Below are 24,939 nucleotides of genomic sequence, written 5' to 3'. Positions count from 1 at the left end.
GCCCCTGCCCCAGTGGTACTAGAGATTGAGCTCAGCCTGTACCCTCTTCTGAGCTGGAGCCTCAGCCCTTTGTCTTAATTGTCTTTCATGATATACTTTTGTTACCTGTCGTCCTAATTTAACCATAGGGTCTGTCCGAGGTAATTTTTGTCAACTTGACATTCAAAAAGGCCTGAGGTGTTTTTCTTGTTTGATGAGGGAGGAGGGTCTAGCTTTTACTGTGCCACCTGAGGGTTGGTTGTCTTAGGTGCTATAAGAAAGCAGGCTGAGCAAGCTAATAAGCAGCACTCCTCCATAGCTTCTGCATCAGTTCCTGCCTCCAGGTTTCTGTTTTGACTTGCCTCAGTGATAGAGGATGTACTTAAGAGTTATAAGATGAAATACATCCCTTCCTCTCCAAGTCTTTTGGTCATGGTGTTTATCACAGCAGTAGTAATCCTGAGGCAGGCTCATTCCATGGCAACCTTTTAAAGTAACTTTTCTAGGGAAGACCTGTTTTGATAAGCATTGAGTAAGTAAGTGTTTTAATGACACCACTGAGGCAGGAGGATTCCCATGAGTATGAGCCAGCCTGGACAGAAAGAAGGAAGGGGTGGGGGAAGGAGTGAGTGCTAACGCCAAGCACTGAGCTGAAATAACAACATACTGTTAAGGATTACAGGTCTGAAGTGGTGCTTTTGTGTTGAGAGCCTGATAAACAATGACCTGAGCATCTGGCAGCCAAATGCCTGCTTCATGCTGTTACAGGCCTGTGGTTTGTGGAGTAGGGTGTCAGACTCTTTGAGGGATGCTATCTTAGGGATTCCTTCTGGGTCCTGTGCATTTCTGTGTGGTTCTGACAGAAAGGACCCTTTTTGTACTACTGATAGTCCAATTTTTTCCAAACCCCAATGTTTCTCAGTGTATAGAAACATAACTGTGCTCATTCAACAGTCAGAATTCAAGGGGAGGCCAGTAACACAATCCTTGCTTTCCAGGATGGAAAAACTGAGGTACAGAAAGATTAAAGAGATCGTCCCGCAAGACATCTGCACACCTGGAAATTGGATCTGACTGTTCAGACTCATTTGTAGAGTCTGATCCAGTGCAGGAAGATGATACTGAAAGTCTTCCTTTCAGTCTGGGTTGTCATCTTGGCATGCAAATCCAAGGTGGAGTGAGTGCATCCCCCACATGTACACTGCCTGCTTGAAAATAGAGACTTCTGAGTGTAGACTAAGAGGAGACAGAGTGTTCTGTTTGGGTTTATAGAGAGGAAATATCTCTGATGCCTTAATTCTTCAAGTCCTGGGGAGAAGCAATATCAGACATAGGAGCACAGTTCCCTTTGTGTTTTCCAAAGCTACAGGAGAGAGGCAAACAGCTTTTGGCAGACTGACTAGTCAGCAGGCTCTGTGTCAGCTAATAGATGTGGAACTCTGTGTTCTTTTTGTCTGCTTTGGGACATAATTTAGGAACAGTGTTTTGTACTAAAGGACTGTCTGTCTGATAGTGTTCAAGGGAGATGTGGGAGGCAGGGGGGACAGATCAGAAAGGAGAGATGGGATGGTGCTGCCTCTTAGTGGCCTCATACTCAGATAAAAGGCACAAAGACCTGTTAACCAGGAGAGAGATGGGCCTATCCACAGGCTTTTTATCACTGCCAGTGGCTACAATCTTCAAAATGACTAGACGTGACAAGAGGCCAAGAAGGAGATTTCAAATGTTTTTGACTCATAGAGAGAGAGAGAGTGTGTGTGTGTGTGTGTAGATAATAGGTTTCTAGGTCACTTGGCTTACTTCCATATTAAATGCAGTTTTATTTTGTGTCGGTTCTGCATATATGGTCACCTTTTGCTGCTACAGGGAGCTTCTCCATGTTAGAAAGGAGAAGTGACTACTGGCTAAAAGGAAACCACAGGGGAGAGAGCACAGGTGAGGCTTGAGCTTGAGGCTTGTGAGCTGAGGCACTGCCCCGCTGCCTCAGTGACAGTTAAGTGTCAGACGTGGCTCACCACCATCCATAACTCCAGAGACTCTGATGCCCTCTTCCGACCCTTCTGCACCGGCACACATGTGCACATACGTGCATGCATGCAAAACACTCATCACCCTGAATAAATAAACCAACAACATAGCAAAGGCACTGCATTGTCTCTTACCTCCTTAGACGCACACGGCCTTCTACACTTGAGGAATGGCTGGCAGCCGTCTGCCACAGAGGGTTCTTGAGGGACTGTCGTAGGAGATGAAACCAAAAACACAGGCCCTGGGAACATATTGTTGAGGTCCTTGAAAGTCATACCATGAGGTTTGGAGTTTAAACAGAGAAGTAAGAGTGACTTTGGTGACTGAGTGGAGAGTGGGTCAAAGAGGCAACTTGGGTTCTGCAGCATTTGCCTGCATGGCCGAATGAATTAGACATTTTTCCCCTAGAATTTTTTTTTTAGAGTACAATGATTTTGATTCACTGATAATTGAAGTCTGTTTTTAGGTTTCTTTCTCTAGCATACTTGCATTTTATTAATGAACAAAGGCCAAATAGTCCTCAGACGCTCGCCCAACTTCATCTTGGCTGATTTGGAAGCGGTGAAGGTCATAGTCTCCTTGTCAGATGCCAAGATTCTTCTGAAGCATCTCTTGGTAAGGTATTTTAGATGCCTTTTGGTTTTAGAAACAACTGTGATTTTATTCTTCAAGCCGTCAATGAAAACAACATTCCCATGATTTCCAGTTTTTCCATTGACTTTAATCTTCTCCCATAGAAACTTTTCAACATTTCCACATCAGATCAAATCCAAATCAAAACTCCTGGTTGACCTCTTAGGCTTCTTGTCTTTTTATGACATCATCTTGACCAGAGCTCTGGGAAGAGCTTTCTTTCTAGAATTTTTTTTTCTAGAATTTTTTCTAGAATTTTTTTTTTCTTCCAAGACAGGGATTCTCTGTGTAGCCTTGGCTGTCCTGGAACTACAAATGCTATATTGTTTTATTTTAGCTGCAGAATTTAGTAGTAAGCTCCTTTTGCTTTCACCTAGGGTGTGTGTGTGAGAGCAAGCACGAGCACGAGCATGCAAGTGTGTGTGCAAGTGTATCTGCTAGATGCAAGTGTGTGTGCAAGTGTATCTGCTAGTCTTGAACTGTTGTCCTCCTGCCTCGGCTTCCCAAATACTGATATTGCAGGTGTGCACCACACATTCAGTCCCCACTCCCCATCCTGCTTCAGTTGTGGCGGACATTTGAAATTGGTGTGGATTGTTGCAGTCTGTAGTCTAAGCCTAGGTTTCCCAGATGATTGTGGTATTTGTGTGTGTAGTGATGGATCATCCACATGCTGTGGCAGTCCTGTGGAGTCAGAGAAAGCTTTCTAGAGTCACTTCTGATTGTATCTGCCTGGTTGCAGGGTCCACCAGGAAAGCTGGCCTCCCTGGCCTGTGAGCTTGTCCTGTCTCCACTTTTCCTCTCACAGCAGGAGTGCTGGGATACAGTGTGCTACAGGCATCCAGCTTTTCATGTGGGCTCTGAGAGGATCATGGTGAGGTTGTCAGGCTGGTGGGGGGCAAATACTTTTACGTTTTTACACTTTTGAGACAGATCTCGTGTATTTCAGATTGGCCTGGAACTTGCTATATAGTGCTCGACCACACACATCTGTGAGGTGCTGAGGATCAAATACATACAGCCTTGTGCATGAAGGCAAGGTCGCTACTAACTGAGCTACCTTTCCAGCCCTCGTCTGATAATATTTAAATTTGCATATGATAAAGTACTTAAAAGTGTGTGTGTGTGTGTAGGTCAAAGGACACCTTGTGGGAATCATTTTGTCCTTCCACCATGTGGGACTGAACTCAGGCTGTCAGGTTTGGCAGCCAACACCTTTACCCACTGAACCGTCTTGCTGATCCAAATGTACTTTTTGTTGTGTAAGGTCTATGGGGTGTTTATTGTGCCCTCTTTCTGTTGTTTGTTGTTTGTTTGTGGTTCCAGGGATTCAACTTAGGGTTCATCTATGCCAAGAATGTGCTTTACCGGCTGAACTGCACCCTCAGACCTAAGGAGAGTGCTGTTGTTGTTGTCTTTTAATTGAGGTTATTTAAATTCCACGTAAAATTAGTCATTTTAAAATGAGCAATTCTGGGCATAATTCACAGTGTTATATAACTAATATTTCTATCTGGTTACAAAACACTCTCTAGAAAAATTTCACAGTCACTGTTAGGCATCTTCACTGTTTCCCCTACTCCAGGAGCCAGGAGTTTCCCATCATCCTTCTCTTCCCTGTTTAGGTGAAGAGCTCAGAACAGGTTAGTCTAACAAGTTACATGTGTAATTTTGTGTCTGCCTTCAGTCGTGTTTATCATGTAGGTGCTGGGGCTTGAACTCAGGCCCCTGAGCATGCTAGGCAGTAGGCAAGTGACAGACCCTTTGGACTGTTATAAACAATATTGCTGTGAGCAAGCATGTTCATGAGTTTGAGTGCCTTTTTTGATTAACACCCCTCCCCCCCCCCAGTTATTTGAATATATACCTAGCATTGCTAAGTCATGTGGTAATTATGTATTTAACTTTCAGGAACTTCCTAACCTTTCCACGTGACCACACCAATTTTACATTCCCACTAATCAGGATACCAGTTTCTCCATAACTTCTCTTAATACTTGTTATTTTTCTTTTAAAATTTTTATTTTAAAGCTGGGTGTAGTGACTCATACTTTCAGTCCCAGCACTTGGCAGGCAGAGGCAGGTGGATCCATGAGTTTGAGACCAGCCTGGTCTACAAAGTGAGTTACAGGACACCAGAGTTACATAGTGAGGCTCTCTCTCTCTCTCTCTCTCTCTCTCTCTCTCTAGAGAGAGAGAGAGAGAGAGAGAGAGAGAGAGAGACTTCAAGCTGACTGTGTAGCCAAGTCTTGAACTCCTTATTGCTCCTATCTCCACAGAGCTGGTGTAGGAGAAGAGGTCCCAGCCCACTTCTGAGTTAAAAAAAAACAAAACAAAAACTTACCAAAACCCACTAATCCCTGGGTTTTCTCCAAGCTCAGGATTTGAAATCCCACCAATTCCCAGTGTGGAAAAGTCCAACGTGGAAAACTCCTGCCCCAAAGACCTTATATAATCCTATCTCCTGCACAATTCCTGCTGCTTCTCTCTAGAGCAGAGGCAGCTACCCTCCTGTGTTTTTCCCTCCTAATAAATCTCTTGTGTGAGGTTTGTTGTGCATTGTGACATTATGGTGTTCCTTGTCTCCAGACTACCAGGATACCTTTCCCCTCAGAGCTGTAACACTTACATAGGGGAAACTTTTCCCCTCAGAGCAGTAACGGGTTTTGGGGATTTTACCTCAGCTGGGATTCCCACTTATAGCTGTAATTATAGATATGTGCCAACACATCTGGTTGGTATTGTCTTTGTAGTAGTTTTTATGCCCACCCCCAGTTTTGGTCATGCAAACCTGTAATTTGCATATTATTGTAGATTAATATTCTTTTAAAAATAATTCACATCTGAAGTTTATGCTTCTGAAGTGGTGGAATTTACAGGTGACTCACTTCTATATCCCAGCATTTTGGAGGTTTCCACAGGAGGATCCATTTGAATTTGGACCAGCCTGTACTACATAGTGAGCTTCAAATAAAAGGGTTGGGGCTACCCTACCTACCCTGGGGCTTTCCTTCCCTTCCCTTGAGGTTTGTCTTAGTCAGTGTTCTTTTGCTGTGAAGAGACACCATGACCATAGCAACTCTTATAAAGGAAAGTATTTAATTGGAGCTCGATTACAGTTAAGAGGTTTAGTCACTTATCATCATGGTGGGAAGCATGGCAGCACACACCAGAGAGGGAGCTGAGAGCTCTCAGCAGAGAAAAGGGAAGGAGGGAGGCAGAGAGGGAGGCTACAGACACAGACAGAAAGATAGAGACACTGGGCCTGGCTTGAACATTTGAAACCCTAAAGCCCACCCCCAAGGCACATTTCCTCCAACAAAGCCACACCTACCCCAACAAGGCCACTCCTAAATCCCCAAGCATTCTAATATGTGAGCCTATGGGGGCCGTTCCTATTCAACCACCACAGGGTTTCCTGCACACTCTTGTAGGCAATTGCAGATGACCATGAAGCCCTTCTTTATCAACTCTCATCCCCTGCCCTCTGTACTCCCCCCCTTTTCTCTTTGCCTGTTTCTTTACTTTTTATTTTCTTTCGCATGCATATGTGTGATAGTGTGCATGTGTGTTCATATGTATGGGGTGTTTGGAGGATCAAAGTTGATGTTGGGTCTCTTCATTCCTCTGCTCTTTTCTTACTGAATCAGAGTTCTCTGCTGAACCTGGAGCTTGCCAATTCAAACAAAACTCTAGCTAGCCAGCTTGCCCAGGATCCCATCTTTGCTGCACACTTCTGCAATTCCTGTGAGTTCTGGAAATCCAAACTCTGTTCCTCATGCTTGTGTGCTGTACTCAGAAACGTTTCCTCAGCCCCACTTTTCTTGTTTACATCTTACAACCCAGCACTCGATTGTGGTTCTCAACCTTTGCTGCACCTTAGGGTCACAGCTACTGATTCCAGCAATTCCAGTATCCTAGCAACTGTTGATGGCAAACTTCAAAAGCCCTGTCTTTTCCTCATCTACAGTTGGTTGGTACTCTGAGGTCTTCCTTTTACCTGGTAGACATGTCTGTTCAGCTGGAAAGCTGGGTTTTACTCTCAGCCCAGCTACTATGTATAGGTAGAAGAGTCGGACAAGTCATGACTCTTCGGACAAGTCAGCTTCCTCTTTGGGCATGTTAGGATGGGAAAATGTACTGTATTAGAGCAGCAGCTGTCAATATGTTGTTAAGAGACACTTGTAAATATTTTAACTTCTGAGGGTCATACATTGTTTCAGTGTCTAAAGCCCCCTTTTGTTATTGGAGCTTTTAGGGTCAGACAGAACCTGGGCCCTGGCACCCCAATAGTTGGGTTTGGCCACCTGTCTTTTGTTTACTTTTTGAGACAGAGTCTTACTATGTAGCTTGGAACATCCAAACTCACAGAGATTCTCCTGCTTCTGCTTCCCAAATGTTTGGATTAAAGGTGTGCACCACCACCACCTGGTGCCTGGCACCCATCTTTAATAGGCCAGTTAAATAGACAGGTGTATTGAGAAGCAGGGAAAGCAGATTTTTGCAATGTGGCCACAATGGGAAGAGGAACAGATAAAGAATGGGGTCCAGTGACGCCCCCATTCTAGTCAAGGTGTGGTTCTGCTAACTTGTCACTGTCCCTGTTCCAGCCTCTCCTGCAGGGTCTGACAAGTTGTGAGGACTCTGAAATGTTGTCCTAGAAGTACGGTGGCACTAGTCTTCAACCAAGTTCCTCTTGTGGTGACACTAGGGTTCAGCCTTTTCCTCCTCCCAGCATGGGATTCCTAGGGAAATTCCAGGTCCTTGGGGATCAATCAGTATTTGAATAGTCTGATAGCCAGAAGAAGGGCATAGGAGTCTGTTTGGAATAGCCTCATTCCTGAGGCCAGTGAGCTGCTGCCAAGCCAGAGGACCACACAGTGGAAGGAGAAAACCAACTTTTGAAGTTGTCCTCTGCCTCCCAACACTTTCAGGCCAGTTACACTTTTAGCTCTGATAAATTGTGGTTCTTTCCTTTCAAACACTTGCCAGGGGGCTCACCTCCAAGAGCCAAGGAAAATTATGTTTAATCAGCAGTAATTAAATATATTAAATATAATGTCATGCAGTTAGTGTAGTACTTACCGTCTGCTGGCACTGTTCTAAACACTTTACATATATTAACTAATTATCAGAATATTCAGTGAAGAATGTACATGTGTTCATTATCCTCGCTTTGCTGATGAGGAAACTTAAGGCAAAATAAAAATTAGACACTTAGCCTGTCTATTGAAGGTTCCAGCTAGGTAAGGACCCAAATTTAAAGGTGACAGTCTGCACCATTATACTGTACACACAGTTGCCTTCCCTAACGAAGACGCATACTTCCAGGTGGTACAGTTGTTCACTAACCCTGAAGACACCAGAAGTAGGGCACCAGGCCTGGCCTGAGCATCTTCTCTATCTACACGAATCATTTAGCATGACCAAAGCTGAATTTAAAAAAAAAAAAAAAGATTTCTTTGTAATTTGTGTACTTGTGTGCACATGAATGTATGTGCTGGCATCTGAGTGCAGGTGCCCGTAAGGCCAGAAGATTGTGTTGGATCCCCCAGAACTGGAGTTACAGGGGGTTGCAAGCTGCTTATTGTGGATGCTGGGAACTGAATTCCGGTCTTAGAGCGGTGCTTGCTCTTAAATGCTGATCAAGCCCTTCAGCTGAATTTTGGCTAAATAAAGCTAAAAGGCATAATTACCAAAGGCCTAATTGCTGTGATTTTGTAGCATGCTCATTCTTTCTAAATTTAAAAAGTTAACGTTTTAAGAAAGTGAAGTTAGCATGGAGATATCAGCTCTCCCTGTTGAACATCTGCTTAGTTGAATTTGATAAAAGGAAAATCAGTTTTCTAGGTAGACCTGCTAACCTAAGCCTGTAATCACAGTATTGGTGACTCTTGTGCAAGAGGATAGCCACAACTATGAAGGCCTGACCCACAGTGGGAGCACCAGGTCAGTCGAGGCTACATAGTGAGACCCTATCTTATTAAAACAAAATGGGTTTTTCTAGTGCAAGCATTCTTTAAAGAATTTTTCTTCCTTTCATCTACACATGTTCCGCCCATCCCCTGAAATGTTGTCATCAAGTGCTCTTTTTTATTTTAAGATTTTATTTGTTTGTATGTATACAACATTCTGCCTCCATGTATGCCTGCATGCCAGAAGAGGGCACCAGATTTCATTGGATGGTTGTGAGCCACCATGTGGTTGCTGGGAATTGAACTCGGGACCTCTGTAAGAGCAGCCAGTGCTCTTAATCTCTGAGCCATCTTTCCAGCCCTGGAGAGGTACTGAAGTTAACATCAGTGAGGCAGCTGATAGACTAGTCTGGAGAAGTCATGCAGATCACAGTTTGTAATGACTGTAAGAAATGTGATGGTAGTCAATGTGAAGACTCTTACTGTGTCTAACTTTTGTGTGTTTGTGTGTATGTATGAGTGTGTGGGTATGCTTGTGCCGTGGTGTGCTCTCCCTTTATCATGTTGGTTCTGGAATTCAAAGGCAGCTTATCAGACTTGGTGGCAAACATCTTTTCCCACCAAGACATCTCACTGGCCTGTAGAGATAATTTGTTTTTGTCTTTTGAGACAGGGTTTCTCTGTGTAACAGCCCTAGCTGACCTGGAACTAGCTCTGTAGACCAGGCTGATCTCAAACTCACAAAGATCTGCCTGCCTCTGCCTCCCAAGTGTTGGGATTAAAGGTGTGTGCTAGCACTTCCTGGTTGGTATTTATTTTTTGAAGTAGGATCTCTCTGTGTAGCCCTGGCTGTCCTGGAATTTACAGGGTTCCATCTGTCTTGGACTCCTAAACACTGGGATTCAAGCCGTTTGCTACCACACCCAACTCATGCTAATTTTAAAAATTATCTCACCTGGCGATGGTGGTGCATGCCTTAAATCCCAGCACTCGGGAGGCAGAGGCAGGTGGATATGAGTTTGAGGACAGCCTGGTCTACAGAGCAAGTTCAAGGACAGCCAGGGCTACACAAGAAACTCTATCTCAAAAAACTTCAAAAAGAAACAAAAACAACAACAAAGCAGTCTTTTAATGGGGCTGGAGAGATGGCTCAGAGGTTAAGAGCACTGACTGACTGCTCTTACAGAGGTCCTGAGTTCAATTCCCAGCAACCACCTGGTGGCTCACAACCATCTGTAATGGGGTCTCATCCCCTCTTTTGGCTTTCATGGATACATGCAGGCAGAAAGCTATTTACATAATAAATGAATAAAATGTTAAAAAAATAAATAAGTAAATTAAAAAAAAATAACTGGCATGGACGAAAGTTGAGGTAGATAGGGAGTGTGAAGAGAAATAGAGGCACCAGGAACCCTTTAAGGTTTTTAGTTTATTACCTAGGTGATTTACTCAAACACAGGAGGAGATAGTAAGTTCATTTTTCTGCTTGGGTGCCTGTTTCGGGTGATGATGGTGACAGATGATGAAGGTAATAATACTAGCTAGCTAACATTTATTGGCTGCTTCTAAAGGAAGGCCCTACTCTGTGTGCTTTTGTTTATATGAATCATTTAATTATAAGTGGAGCGTCTGGGGCACAGTGGGTTAAATGACTGAGCTCATGCCTAGTGAGTGGTGAAGCCAGAGCCTTGTCAGGCAGTCAGAGCCCTATGCTGTTGATCCTTTCTTTGCACTGCATTGAGATGGAAATGTCCAGTTCATGTACAGGTCTGGCACCACAAGGAAGACCTAGATTGCAGACACAGGCTGGGAACTGTCAGCACAAAAATAATGGTAGAAGCCATGGTATCCAGAGAGTTTTGTGAAATGGTGGGCACATGCCATAAAGACTGCCATTTGTCACTAGTGTTCCCATGGTAGGCATTGCTACTAGATTGGTGGCTTGCCTCAGAAAAGGCGACTGAGGAAGGGCTATTGAGATGAGAAGAAAACCTGGAAAGAATGGTGTTGCTGTAGCCCAGAGGAGAGTGGTTTCTGAATTGGAGTGCTCCGCAGTAGCATATTGCTGCTTTTTCCAGAACTTGTTTGAAGGTTGAGTGGGCAGAGTTGTATTTGGCAGGCAAGTCCCTTGTGACCTCAGTGACAGCCACAGAGCACTTGGAGGTGGGGGCATCGAGCAGAGAAGGGTGGTGGTGATTATATTAGTCTGTAAACCAAGGCTGTAGTTTTCTAGGGAGGGAAGAATGGTTTGGAGGACTGCAGGGTCTAATGTGGAGTGGGAAGGACATGAAGTCATAAAGAGCCAATAACTTGGAAGTGAAGAACAAACTTGGGGAGAAGCCTTTTCTCTTACTATAAGTGCTACACTATGGTGTCATAGCCAGCCGGCTAGGTAAGATGGAGCTGCAGAGTGCCTAGCGCCAGGGCGCTGCTGGTTACCACAGTCATAGGTGCACCCTAAAGGATGGCAGCCTTAGAGGATTATAGCTTTAGTGGATCCCTCAAGGTCTGCGAAGAGATTCTCAGGTGGTTTTATGGAACAGGATCTCTCATTCAAGGACTATTGACATTGGGGCAGGTAAATCCTTTGTTGAAGGGGCCAAAGGACTCTCCTGTTTATCATGTTTTCATTCTTTCATTCAGCTTATCTGGTCCACAGGCAGTAGCCCTCTGTCAGTTTAAACAGCCAGGATATTTGCAAGTATCCCCTGGTGGACAGCATGGCTTCCAGTTGAAAGCTCCTGCTTCCCAGTTCATCTGGCTTTCCTCACTTCTGTCATAGTTTCTCCACCCTAGTTAGCATTTTTGGGTGCTCCAGCTCTGCTGATTTAGAGGTCAGCTTTCTTAAGCTTTCTGGCCTTTTCCTGGAAAATTTCCTCTCTGGAAATAAATTATTCGACAGGCAAGACAGAGATCTATTCCCCTATAAAATTCAGTTCAGTGTTAAATGCTTGATTATTTATTTATTTTGATTGTCTTATTTTTGAAACAGAATTTGTTTGTGTAGCCCTGGCTATCCTCGCACTCATCCTGCAGACCAGGTTGACCTTGAACTCACAGAGATCCGCTTGCCTCTGCATCCTGCATGCTAGGATTAAAAGCATGCAACACTACTGCCTGGCTTAATATTTGATGGTTTTGATGTGGCATTTAGGGAATACTACATGACACACATTAATTAATTGTGCGTGTGTGTACTTGAGTACATGTATGCCTCATGTGGGTGCCTGTGATGTTCACATCATGGCTAGTCATGGGCACAGGTGTCCTCTATCACTCTCTGCCTTTTCCCTTCTCGTCCGAGTCTGTCCCTGAACCAGTCTTTCTTTATTGACTGGGCTGGAAACTAGTGAGCTGCAACAATCCTGTTGCTGCCTTTCCTTGGAGCGGGATCCTCGTGTGGTTACAGAGTAGGTGCTCTTAGCTGTGGAGCCATCTCTCTAGCCCTAAACATTTTATTTATTTTTCAAACATACTTTTTAGCCCAGGCTGTCCTGAACTTGAACTCAACAGCAGTCCTCATGCCTTAGTCTCCCAAGATTTTTTTTTTTAATTAAGATGATTTTAGTATGTACCTAGGCTGGCTTCCAACTCAAGATCCCTCTACCTCTACATCCCAAGTACTAGGACTATAGGTGTGCACTGTTGTAATCAGCTTTTACCAATGTTTATATTGTTTGCTCAGTTGTTACAGGTTTTTGTGTCTGTCTCTTATAAGCATGGCTAACTTGGCCTCAATGAGAACAGGAATCTTTTAATTCTGGGCAAGCACTGGACCTCTGACTGCATCCTCAGTCTTGCTTTTCTTTTCCTCCCTTCCTTCCTTCCTTTCCAGTTTTATTTTGATGTGGAGTCCAGGTTGTCCAGGTTGGTCTTGAACATGTAGTCTTGTGCCTCAGCCTTTTTCAAAGGTAGTTGGGATTACAGCAGATTCCACCATGCCCACTCTTCCTAACTTTTTGTATGCCTAGCAGAATACCTGACATGTAATGGGCTCTTAGTGAATGTATGCCGGGACAAGTCACTTAGGTTAGATAATTGACTGACTTAAACCTCTAATTTATAAGTGTTTTTAAAACATCTTCAAACCTTTATTTAGTGTGCACCCATGCATGTTTGTTTGTACCACAATGTGTGTGGGTCATAGGACAACCTACAGGAGTTAGTTCTCTCCTTTCATCACATGGGTCCCAGTGATTGAACTCAGGCCATCAGGCAGCACCCACCTTTACCTGCTGAACCATCTCTCCTCCTTAAACTCTAAATTTTGAGAACATTCCAGATATCACACACACAAAAAAGTGTTCTCTTACTACTTTCAAAATATAATTTATACAGAGCAAAGCTTGTGATCACCTTTTTTTTCTGTTTTAGACAAGGCCTAGGATAACGTTGAACTTCCGGTCCTTCTGTGTTAGAGTGCTGTCGTAACAGGCGTGCTCCACCACACTCAGTTTATGTAGTGCTGGGAGTCAACTCATGACCTCATTTGTGCTGGGCCAGCAGTCTGCCAGCTGATCTCCCTCACAGCCATTTCTGTAAGTTCCCATCACAGGTTCCCATGGGAGCAGGGAAATGGAACCAAGTGGCTTGTTGTTTTTGAAAGATTTTTTTTTTGCTCTTGCAGCTTCCAGACTGTTCTCTGCACACTGAAGTTAACTGAACTGTGCATGAGGGTATATGCAAGGCCTTCAGCCACAGGTCTAATCCAACCTGGTGAAAGAATGTTCTAGACATAAATTATAAATACATTATAAATTCTAAACATGACTGTGGCGTTTGAGATACGAATGTCACCTAAACCTGGGCCCAAGTAGCATTTTACAAAATGATTTGTTTCTAGGTTTTGCTATTTTATTTTTGTTTCTATTTTTCTCTCTGTAGTACTAAGGATTGAGCCAGGGTGTGCTCGACAAGTGCTTCCTCCCCATTGAGCTATGCCCTCAGCTCCATTTGGTGCGTTTGAGTATTTTTAATGCAAATGACTTGTAGCATATTCTTGTGGTTTTGCTGTTTATCTATGTCTGCATGCATGTCTGTGTATAACATGAGTGCAGTGCCCACAGAGGCCAGAAGAGGGCGTCAGGTTCCTCTGGTTCTAGAATTATAGGTAGTCGTGAGCCACCTGGTATGAGTGCTGGGAATTGAACCCTGGTCTTTTGCAAGAGCATCATGTGCTCTTAACCACTGAGCCATCTGTCCAGCCCCTTGTTTTTACTTTTTAGTTCTGTAGCTGATTTTAACAGACAAAAAATATTTATACCCAAAAATGTTATCATTTGTGTCCATACAGCTCAATAAATTGTCAAAAGAAAAAAATGCATATGTAACCACATTAAATTAAAGAAAGTGGATTATCAGTTCTCTGAATAGTTCTGAAAATTTTATCTCATTGCTAATATTCAGTGCTTTCACACCATGTCTTAAAGCTGCCATCGGTGTTTTTCTTTTTTAAGCTGGTGTGAGACACATACATACAAACCTAGCACTTGGGAAATAGAGGCAAGGAGATTAGAAGTTCAAGGTTAGCCTCAGATACAAAGTGAGTTTGAGTTTAGCCTGGGCTATGTGAGACCCCGTCTCAAACAATAAAAATAAAAAGTAACAAATTCAGATAACATATACATAGCTCAGTGGGAAAGTACATGTTTCACGCGTACAACACCCTGGGTTCAATCTCCAGCAGCAGCACACACAATGGCAATGTATACACTGAATTTACCATATCATTTCAGATTCTCTTTAATTATTATTTTTTCTTTTTTTGAGACAGTTTCATTTTGTATTCCTGGCTGGCCTTGAACTCATAGAGATCCACCTGCCTCTGCTTTTGCCTCTGTCTCTTGAATGCCTGAATTCTGGGGTTAAAGGTGTGTATCAACATACCCAGCTCAAGGACCGCTTAAATTTTTTTTTTTACATTTTACATGGGTACTTGTACTTATGGTTACACATGCCATAGCATGCCTATGGAGTTGCAGGACAACTTGCACAATTCACCATGTGGATTCTGGGGGTCAGACTCAAGTGAACGCTCCATGGTAACCTGCGAAGGCATCCCTCGGTTGCTACTTCTACCACATTAGTGGCATTGCATACATTCACATCTCCCTGTGGCCATCACCACCGTCCGTTTGTTGTACACTCCTGTCTTTCGGAACTGAAGCTCTGCCATTAACCAGAAGCCTGCTTTCTGTCTGCCGCAGTTGCCTTTTGTATGTGGAGTCTCAGAAGCTTGTGCCCTTTTAGGGCTGGCGTGTTTCACTCATCAGTCATGTCTTCAAGACTCGTCTTTGTTCTAACACGAATCACATTTTCTCCTCTCATCTTAAGGTATTATACTATCTCGTCATAGGATGTACGCTCCATTATGTGTTTTCATTCATCTGTTCATGGGTTTTGGTGTCGCTTCACTTTCTGGCTTTTGTGAATAATCTGTTTATGAACATGGTTATAGAAACTTGTTCATACCCTGCTGTCATTATTTTGGGTATAAACCCAAAGGAGATTTGCTGTCATGTAGTAGTTGAATTTATTATTTTTGGGGGAGTTCCTACATTGTTATTCTTGTAGCTCTACCATTTAAAAAAGTGTTTAAAGATATTTTTTTAAATGTGACTGTTTGCCTACATGTGTGTGTGTGCACCATGTATGTGTGTGGTGCCAGAGGTGGTCAGAAGAAGGCATTGGGGCATTGGATCCCCTAGAACTGGACCATAGTTGGTTGTGAGCTGCCCTGTGGCTCCTGAGAACTGAAGCTGGGTCCTCTGTAAGAGCAACAAGTACTCTTAACTGCTGAGCCATCTCTCCAACCCCTGGCTCCACCATTTTTTATTTTATTTTTTCATAGTCTATATTGGCCTATCAGATTTTATTTGTAGAGGCTGAGGGACTTTAATCAAAGTTTCAAAAACGTGGTTTAGCAAGTATAACAGGGTCAGAGAGAAGGGCTCATGGGAACAGGTACTTTCTTCAGACCCTGAGTGAGCCCGTCCGTGGAGGACAGGATATCAGAGGCAAGAGATAAGAAAGCTGAGGCTTGGGCAGCAGGGTTTGCCCTTACCCACCCACTCCCAACCCCCAGGTCTCAGGCCCCGAATTGAACTCTAGCCCCAAGAACACAGAGAACTTGTGTTGCTAGTTCCCCAGAGTGGGGAGAGGAAAGACTGTTAGACCTCAGAGATCAGCCATTGACAGGCCACAGAGAGGCGAAGGCCACAGCTGCCCCTGCACCTGTCTTGGTTGGCTCCCACATGGTCTGGTGTTGCCTGTAGGTTGTTTGTCAGCCTGTGCAGGGTGAGGTCATAAGTCAGAGAACTCTGATCCCTCCATGAGTCACATGTGTCCTGCATGCTCTTCACTTTGATATACGGATGCCAAGGAGAACAGGCGAGAACATGGAGCACTCCGCTTCATGGTGGCCTTGGAGGCAGTGAACTGAGAGCCTGTTGCATGTCCCTGATGGCAATTCAGCTTCTGTATGAGGGCCTGCTGCCATCTCATCTTGGCTTTCAGGGTCAGGTCAGAGGACCATAGGACCCTTTTCTTGTTGTTTTTTCTTCCCTTCTCTTTCTCCTCCTTGTTTTATTTAATTTTTAAGATAGGGTCTCATAATGTTAGTCTTGGCTGGCCTAAAACTCATGCATAGACCAGTCTGCATTTAAAGGCATGTGCCACCACACCTGGCTTATTTTTGTGTTTTGAGGCAGGGTCTTGCTTTGTAGGGCTGGCCTAAACCTGTAATCTTTTTCCTTCTACTTCTTGAGTGCTGAAATGATAAATGAGCACTACATGCCTGGCCTCAGATATCTTACTACTCATGAGAACTTTTCCCGTGGGGATTTTTAAATGAAAAGATTTCATGTCTTCTTACCAATATTTTCTTCCACTTGGCGTCGAGAAGGACAAGGCAGGTGTCAGAAGCTGTCTAGCAGCTGTCTGATCTTGTGGTTGGTGCTGACAAGCTTCTAGCTGCCATCACTGTCATTGCCTAGGAATTTGGGCTGCTGCTGTACAGGCTATGAGGAAAACTCACAGAAGTGTCCTTTGTGTCCAGGTCTGGATTGTGGAAGAGCTGAGAGACTGGGCAGTGCCTTTGGATGTGAAAGCCTTTGGGGCCTGTCAGATACAGGCAGAGTCCTTGCAGTAAGAAAGGATGCTCTCCAGGTTTTTCTTCATCTGTTTTCAGTCTGCAGGGGATCTGAGTGTGGAGGTGGCAGTGCTGAGTGGAGAAAAGGCCACATTGGTCTCAGCCTTCCTTATTGCTGAGAAGGTGTGACTGAGCTTCAGGGAGAAACCTATGAAGGCCTCTCTTGTGTCACTTACAGAGCCTGAGAATGACGGGTGCAGTGCAGAGGGGTTGGTTGAGTGAGAAGGAGAGCCTGCAGGGAAGTGGATAGCTGTTTAGGCATGGTGGGTGAAGAGTTAGATGGTGGGTTCATTGAGTCGAGAATTCTAATTGGTATTAATAATAAAAACCCAGAGACAGATATTAAAGCTGAAGACTAGAGAAGCAAAGCAGCCAGCCACTAGAGAGTTCTCACCTCTACCAATGCTCAGACTAAAGGGGCGATCCTGTCCGCAGATTGCATCTCCAGACTGCACTGAGCTCCTGTCTCCTGCCCTGTGTTCCTCTCCAGTGCTGGCATTAAAGGCATGGGATCCCAAATGCTGAGATCACCTTTGTGGGAGCTCTGTTTCTCTGTTAGACTGGATCAATTTCATGTAGCTCACGGTGGCCTTGAACTAACAGAGATCCATCTGTCTCTGTCTCCTGATTGCTGGGATTAAAGGTATGTACCGCCATTACCTGGCCTCTGTGGCTAGCTAGTGTGGCTAGTTTTGCACTCTGATCTTTAGGCAGGCTTTTTTGTTATATCCGAAACAAAATATCACCACAGTTCACCAGTAGTTCAGCTGTTATTTGCTGATTGAGTTGGTTGTCAAGTTGGTTGTTGCGCAGATGGGAAATTCCATGATCTGGTAAAAGGATAGACCCCTGAGGATGTGTAGCTGCTAGATACTTCCCTTTGCGCTGTCTCCCTGTTGTTCACACTGAATGATAGCAGACCTGAGTAGGCTGGTTGTAGCCAACAGGAACTGCGACAGCAGTAGGGAAGGGTCTGTATGGTCAGCTTAGAGGCTGTGGTGATGTCAGCTGGGGACTGCAGAGCCAGCCCGGAGCCTGAGAGCTTCCTTCGACCTGTTCTGGGGTGTATATACTGTCTTAAATTTCTAAGTGTCCCAAAAGGCTCAGTGTCTTTGCATCCTTGTCAACATTTTTCTGTGCTGTTTCTTCTTTTTTGTTGTTTTTATTGTTTATTGTCATTTTTTGAGACAGGGTTTCTCCGAGTAACAGGCTGGCTGTTCTGGAACTCACTTTGTGGATCAGAACTCACTTTGTACACCAGGCTGGCTCCAAACTCACAGAGATCACCTGCTTCTGCTTCCCAAGTGCTGGGACCAAAGGCGTGCTTCACCACTGCCCCAGCCTTATTTTTCTTACTTGTTTCTTGGGGTGCTAAGAATACAATTTAAGATGCCTTTCACTTGCTAGGCAAATGACCAGCCCTAAGTTACACTTCCAGCCTTACTTGAGGCTTTAAATAAACAAGTAAATAGATAGGCTGGGCATGGTGTCACAGACCTGAAATGTCTGCACTTGGGAGGCAGAGGCAGGTGATCTCTGAGTTTAAGGCCAGCCAGGGCTGCATGGTGAGACCTTGTCTGGGGTTTAACTAATTATGGCATAAGGTTTAATGCAGCCCAACCTGGCCTAGAATTCTCTATGTAGTTAGGCTGACTGACCTTGAACTTCTGATCCTCCTGCCTCCACCTCCAGAGAGTGTCCATTGCAACAAGCATGTGCCACCAAACATTCCTCCCCCACACCCTGCGATGGGATGTTATGACTGAACCCAGGACTTGTAGCATGTTAGGCAGGCATGGCATTCCCAGCCCTATTTAAGCTTTGATTTTTAATGTGGGGGTTGGGGCACAGGCCATGGCTTTCATGTGGAGATTAGAGGACAACTTGTGGGAGATTGAAGATGGGTCCCGAGTATCCAATTCAGGTTGTTATCAGGCTTGGTGGCAAGTGCCATTACTCACTGAGCTGTCCAATTCTCCACCTCTGCCCTCCCATCTAAGACAGAGAGAGACAGACTGACTCTGACAGACACCGAGAGATGGAAACAAAAAATAGGTTAAATTCCCATGTCTGTCACCTAGCTTTAGTCTGGGAAGCTTGGCCGGTGTTGTAGGTCAGCCTTTCCCCCATTCCTGCAGTGTGCATTTTCAGTTGCATACAGTCAGCCCCCAAAGCGGTTACCCTGGTGGTTTAAATCACTCAGGGACACTGTAGCAACCTAGTCTGTAGGTTGCTAGAAGGATACTCTGTGATAGTCACATAAGAAACCACCTGACTCAGACTTTAAGTGCTGCATCATTTCATGCATTCTTTTAGTTTTGTTGCTTTGAGATAGGAGCTCTCCATGCAGTGCAGACTGGCCTCAAACTTGTGACCTTTGTGCCTCAGCCTCAGCCTCTCCAGTGCTGGGATTACAAGTGAGTGCCACAACCTTCGGCTTACCAATATCTTTGTCTTGTCCTGATTAATCTGATGCTATAGGAGGCAGAGGATTAGCAAATCACTTAAAGATGACAATATATACTGGTAATTGAATTTTTATACAAGTTACAGTTTTCAACTCTATGAATACAAGTTAAACCATGATTTCATTTTTCCTGATATTTCTGGTGTTTGTAAATACTATGAACCGCATGGTAGGCACTTCTGTTTATAATAACATGGGCCTGCTGCTGCTACCTTCTGCTGAAATTACACTTATTTTGCTCCTCCTCTTCTTCTTGTTCTTCTTCTTCTTCTTCTTCTTCTTCTTCTTCTTCTTCTTCTTCTTCTTCTTCTTCTTCTTCTTCTTCTTCTTCTTCTTCTTCTTTTTTCAAGAAAGGGTTTCTCTATAGCTCTGGCTGTCCTTGAACTCACCCTGTGGACTAGGCTGACCTAGAACTCAGAGATCTTCCTGCTTCTGCCTTCAGAGTGTTGGGATTAAAAGTATGCTCCACCACATCTGGTTGTGTTTACTTTTTCAAACTTGCCACCTTAAGGGCCTCTAGAATAGTGGTTCTCAACCTGTGGGTGGCGACCCCATGTTATCAAATGGCCCTTTCATAGGGGCCACCTAAGACCATCTGCATATCAGATAATTATGTTATGGTTCATAACAATAGTAAAATATATAGTTACAAAGTAACAACAAAAATAATTTTATGGTTGGGGGGTCACTACAACATTGGGGGGGTCACAGCATCAGGAAAGTTGAGAACCACTGCTCTAGAAGATATACCTAAAAGCAGATCCCAGGATGAAGGTTAGCCCTTTAAGTGTAGTGAGTGGAGTAATAACTGATATAAAGACCCGCTCATAGTGCCTAGCGAGTGCCAGGTAAAAACAAAGTGCATTTTATGTGCATTAAGTAATTTAAGCCTCACAACCCTCTGAGTTAGTGTTATTGTCTCCACTGCACTTGTGAGGGATTGAGGTTCAGAGAAATTAGTGTGTGCACTCCAAGAATGAAAACTGGTAAGTGACAGGGCCAGGGACTGATCTGAGGCAGTGTGGCGCCAGGGCTCTTTCTTGTAACTGTAGCACTGTCCTCTGCCTACTCCACACTCATGCAAGTAAAGGGAATGTGAGATGGAAAATGCTTTTAACATCCTGTGGGCTCTGTGGAACTTGCTGTTTGTTGGTTCAGTGCTCCTTGCAGACTCGGTGATTACAGAGAAAGCATTTCATCCCAAACATTTATTCCTGTTCTCAAACTAGTATTTTCAAATCTGGTCTCCATCTGAGACCTGCATTCAGACAAAGAACGCTTGAACTTTTTAGTTGAATTGGCAGATCAAGAGCTTGCTGGCAGGATATTGCCCATAGTATTTAGACTGTAAGTGCTGACCTGAGCAGTCATTTGTGCACATCATGGTGTTTCCACAAGGCAGTGGTGAGGATGTGTGTGTTTTATGTTTCTTTGTAGATTTGCCACTTCTTCATAAAACGGAACCTATCTTATATGAATCCTAAAATCCTTTGGGAGCTCCTTAAATCCAAGAACTACTGAGCCTTTTGGAATAGAGTTATGAACAATACAAATTGTTTGCTTTTCTGGAGGCCTGAGATAAGTAGAATAGTAAAGAAGCTGTTCATTTTTAAATGCTTATGGTTGAAGTGTAGAGTGGGGTTTCTTCTCCTGGCATGGGTTTACATTCTTCCATAATCTTTAAGTCAGGCTAACAACTACAGTGTGGCAAGCAAGCCAGTGCTCTGTTTTCTTCTTTCTATGACTTAGCTTTTGTCTCTGGCTGGGCTCCCACAAGCTAGACCTGTTGCTTGGGGTCAGCCAAGTATTTGGCTGAAGGGAGAAATAGACAGTGACTTGTACTCATCAAATGTGTGTTATGTGGAGGCCACTACGTTCTCACATGCATTTTCTTCCTCACAGGTCTACAAAGGGCTCGACATCGTCACCAATAAGGTCTCTGCCCAAGAGCGCAGGATGTGCCAGCACCACATGATTGGCTTTGTGGACCCCCTTGTGAGCAGCTACACCGTGGTGGACTTTAACAACAGAGCAACCGCCCTGATATCCTTAAGGACATACAGCACCCAGGCTGGGTGGGCTTCTGGTGGTGCCTTCTTCTAAGAAAGGGCACCTACTCCTAGCAGGCAGCTTTCTGGGAACACATTAGAAATGCTGACTCTTGGGCTCCAGTCTAGACCTACTAAGTTAGTTTGCACTATCACAAGAGGCCTGCGTGGTTCTTTCTTTGAAAGTTTATGTGTTTTTATTATTATATGTGTGCATGCATGTGTGTGCCATGTCTGTGTGTGTAGGTCAGACAGAGTACAGCTTTTGGGAGTCATTTCTCTCCTTTTATCTTGTTGAGGCAAGGTCTCTGTTGTTGTTTCTGCCGTCCTGTGTGCTTCAGCTGTCTGACCCATGATGAGCTTCCAAGTGATTCTCCTGTGTCTGTCTCCTGTTTTGAAGTGTGGATGCTGGGATTGTAGCTGTGTGCACCACATCCAGCTTTTTATGTGGTCCTCTGGGAACTGAACTCAGGGCATCAGGCTTGCTGAACAAGTGCTTTTACCTGTTGGGCCATTTCACCAGCTTACACATGATTCCTAAGGATATTTAGGAAAAAAACATTTTATGACAGAGACACTGATTTAGAAAGTCTATGTTCGGGCTGGAGAAATGGCTCATAGGTTAAAAGCACCGGCTGCTCTTCCAGATGTCCTGAGTTCAATTCCCAGCAACCACATGGTGGCTCACAACCATCCGTTATGAGATCTGGTGCCCTCTTCTGGTGTGCAGATATACATGGAAGCAGAATGTTGTATACATAATAAGTAAATAAAATCTTTTTTTAAAAAAAGTCTATGTTCTGCCAAGCGGTGATGGCACATGTCTTTAATCCTAGCACTTGGGAGGCAGAGGCAGGTGGATCTTTGAGTTCAAAACCAGCCTGGTCTACAGAGCGAGTTCTAGGACAGCCTCCAAAGCCACAGAGAAACCCTGTCTCAAAAAAAAAAAAGTCTTTGTTTTAATTCTAAAATTACCTCTTTTGACCATGTTGTTTTTGCTGGGTAAAGTTTCAGTTTCCTGTCCTGTAAGTAGAGATATGAAATTATAAATTTACAGTCACTGAAAACTTCAAAGGGATTGCTGGGTAGGGAAAGATTGGGAAAAAGAGTTCTGGATAAAATTAAGACATTTTTGAGAAAAGGAACTTGGTGAAGTGGTTTACACCTATCATTTTAGCTTTAGGGGAAGCCAAGGCAGGAGGATTGTACATTCAGTGTCAGCCTGGGATACATGGTGACACCGTCTAAAAGTATAAAAGACAAAAATCAAAAAATCAGTGATATAAGAGGCCTGCTTTATATTTTAAAATTCAGATTGTCTTTAGTATCTGAATTGCCAGCTATTAAGACAAACATTGAAAAGGTGTAATGATCACTGAGGGATATAGCCATTTGTCAGAGCACTTGACCAGTATGAATGGATGAAGTCCTAAGTTCAATCCGGGGTGGGTGGGTCTTGTATCATTAACTTGAGGGTGCATTGACAAAAGCAGTTACAAAATACTAGGTGATTTGTAACACTGGGGCTGGTGAGACAGCTCAGGGAGTGTATGTATTTGCCACGTAAATCAAACCCACGTTTGATCACCAGATCCCAGAGTACAAAAGGAAAGAACTGATTCCCAAAAATGCACACCAGAGGCACACAGACACAGAAAAACATACACACAAAGCAAACAAACAAAACCTGTAACAGAATAGGAAATACAGTGTAAATTGAAATGAATGTATACACACACAAAGCAAACAAAACCTGTAACAGAATAGGAAATACAGTGCAAATTGAGATGAATGTATCTCACACATTTCAGAATGGTAAAGAATGAATGGAAGCCCTGGGTATTGGCACATACCTTTATTAGCACCTAGAGAGGCAAAGACAGGAGAATCTCTCTGAGTTTGGGGTCAGCCTGGTCTACATAGCAATTTCAGGGCTACATAGAGAGACCTTGTCTAGAAACAAACAAAATTTGCTTTATTCATAGAAGTTCTTTTTGTCTTTTGTCTTTGTTTTTATTTTGTTTTTTCTTCTTTGGGGGGGGCGGTTCTAGACAGTTTTTCTGTGTAGTCTTGGCTGTCCTGGAACTCATTCTGTAAACCAGGCTGGCCTCAAAATCAGAGATCCAGTGCTGGGATTAAAGGCATGGGCCACCACCACTGTTGTAGAAGTTTTTTTTTTTGTTTTTTTGTTTTTTTTTAAACAGTAAAAATTAATAAATTGGGGGGCTGGAGAGATGGCTCAGAGGTTAAGAGCACTGGCTGCTCTTCCATAGGACCTGGGTTTTAATTCCCAGCACCCACATGGCAGCTTGTAACTGTCTGTATCTACAGTTCCGGGGGATCTGATACTATCATACCAATGCACATAAAATAAAGTTAAATAAATTATTTTTTAAAAAATAAATAAATCGTAGCTACATGCATCAGTCAACACAGAAGAATTTTATAAATAATATGTTGGGAATTACAGGTTACATGTATGTTTTTGCCGCTGTTGTTATTATAAAAGTTAAAAAGCAAAAGCTCTGCTTGGTTTGGTGGTGCACACCTGTAATCCCAGCACCTAGGAGTGGAAGGTAAGGCCATATTGGCCACACAGCAATTTGAAGCCAGCTTTGGACAAACAGAACATATTATAAACTTAGGGGAAAATATTTATAACATAGAGAACAAGTGACTAGTGTTCTTAATACATGAAGGACTCTCTTGTGACTATGAAAATACGTTCAGGGCCTTGTCTGTAATTCACATAGGAACAAGTACAGATATGGTGATAAACATGGAAAAGGTTTGCCCTCCTTGCTAATCATGGGCATGCAAATCCAGACGAGATAATGTTTTTGCCTACCAAATGGACAGATTGAAATGCAGATAGTAATTGCAGGTCTACCTACTCTGCAGGGCTGTTGTGTCAAGTGTGATAAAATATATGAAAGCCCTTTGTAGATTAAATTCTATCACCAAATATGAAATCTTGCTATAAGACAACTGGATTGTGGATAAAGAACTGACATAGAGAGTGTTTTAGTGTTTTGCAAGAACAGAAACAACAGAGGACGACTTCAACACATCAGCTCTAGGCTAGATTTGTGAAGTTTGGTTAAGCGCATAAAATCATAATGTCAAACTGAAAGTATCTTAACAGGCTCCAGAATCCCAGCACTCAGGAGTCCAGTGCAGAAAGATGGGGAATTCAAAGCTAGCCCACACGTAGGTCAGCAGGCTTGGTGTCAAGCACCATTACCTACTCAGCCATCTTGTTAGCCCCTGGTTTTTGAGGTAAGGTCTATGTAGCCCTGACTGGTCCTGTACTTACTATGCAGCACTTACTATGCCTCAGCCTCTCAAGTACTGGAATTATAGGCTGTTGTCCTGGGCCAGCTCTCTCTGGTCCTTTGCTCTACTCTACCAGTTAGGATGATTCTGGTAGAAACACTTACCTAGTTCTACACTGCAGGTTGGTTGGCAGGAAGGAGTGAGGAAATGATTATCTGCATATTGAAAGTCATCTTTCTTTTTAAACGACCAAAGTCCTAGTTAAAGCAAATAATTACCTGCTCAATAGAGATTCTAAAGAGAATCCCAAGAAGCAGAACGCTAAGAACAATGGTGGCTGCAGTAAATTGAGTACTTACTAGTTTCCAGGCATTACAGTAGAGGCCTGATGCAAGCTGTTACAGTTAAAGCACTCTGGGGGTTTTCCAGGTGAGGAAACTAAAG

At 43.6% G+C, this 24,939-nt stretch overlaps 1 protein-coding gene across 6 annotated transcripts in view; it reads left to right on the top strand.

Annotated features, from left to right (window-relative positions):
• Positions 1-24,939, top strand: part of Trit1 (tRNA isopentenyltransferase 1) — a 47,597-nt gene that overhangs the window by 9,396 nt on the left and 13,262 nt on the right. For 2 of the 6 annotated variants that reach the window (XM_027399173.2, XM_027399175.2), the window contains one exon: positions 21,074-21,214. The exons of 1 other annotated variant lie outside the window; for it this stretch is intronic. In XM_027399173.2, coding sequence (XP_027254974.1) covers positions 21,074-21,214 — 141 coding nt within the window. Of the gene's footprint in view, positions 1-2,473; positions 2,623-12,942; positions 13,094-17,293; positions 17,348-21,073; positions 21,215-24,939 lie in introns of those variants that run through there. 3 more of the 6 variants (XM_027399174.2, XM_027399176.2, XM_027399177.2) reach the window with 3 other exon arrangements.

This window comes from Cricetulus griseus, chromosome 2 (assembly GCF_003668045.3).
Source record: "Cricetulus griseus strain 17A/GY chromosome 2, alternate assembly CriGri-PICRH-1.0, whole genome shotgun sequence".
NCBI classification, from domain to species: domain Eukaryota; kingdom Metazoa; phylum Chordata; class Mammalia; order Rodentia; family Cricetidae; genus Cricetulus; species Cricetulus griseus.
Note: the sequence above shows the minus strand (reverse complement) of the source record. Positions and strands in the feature narration are given on the sequence as shown.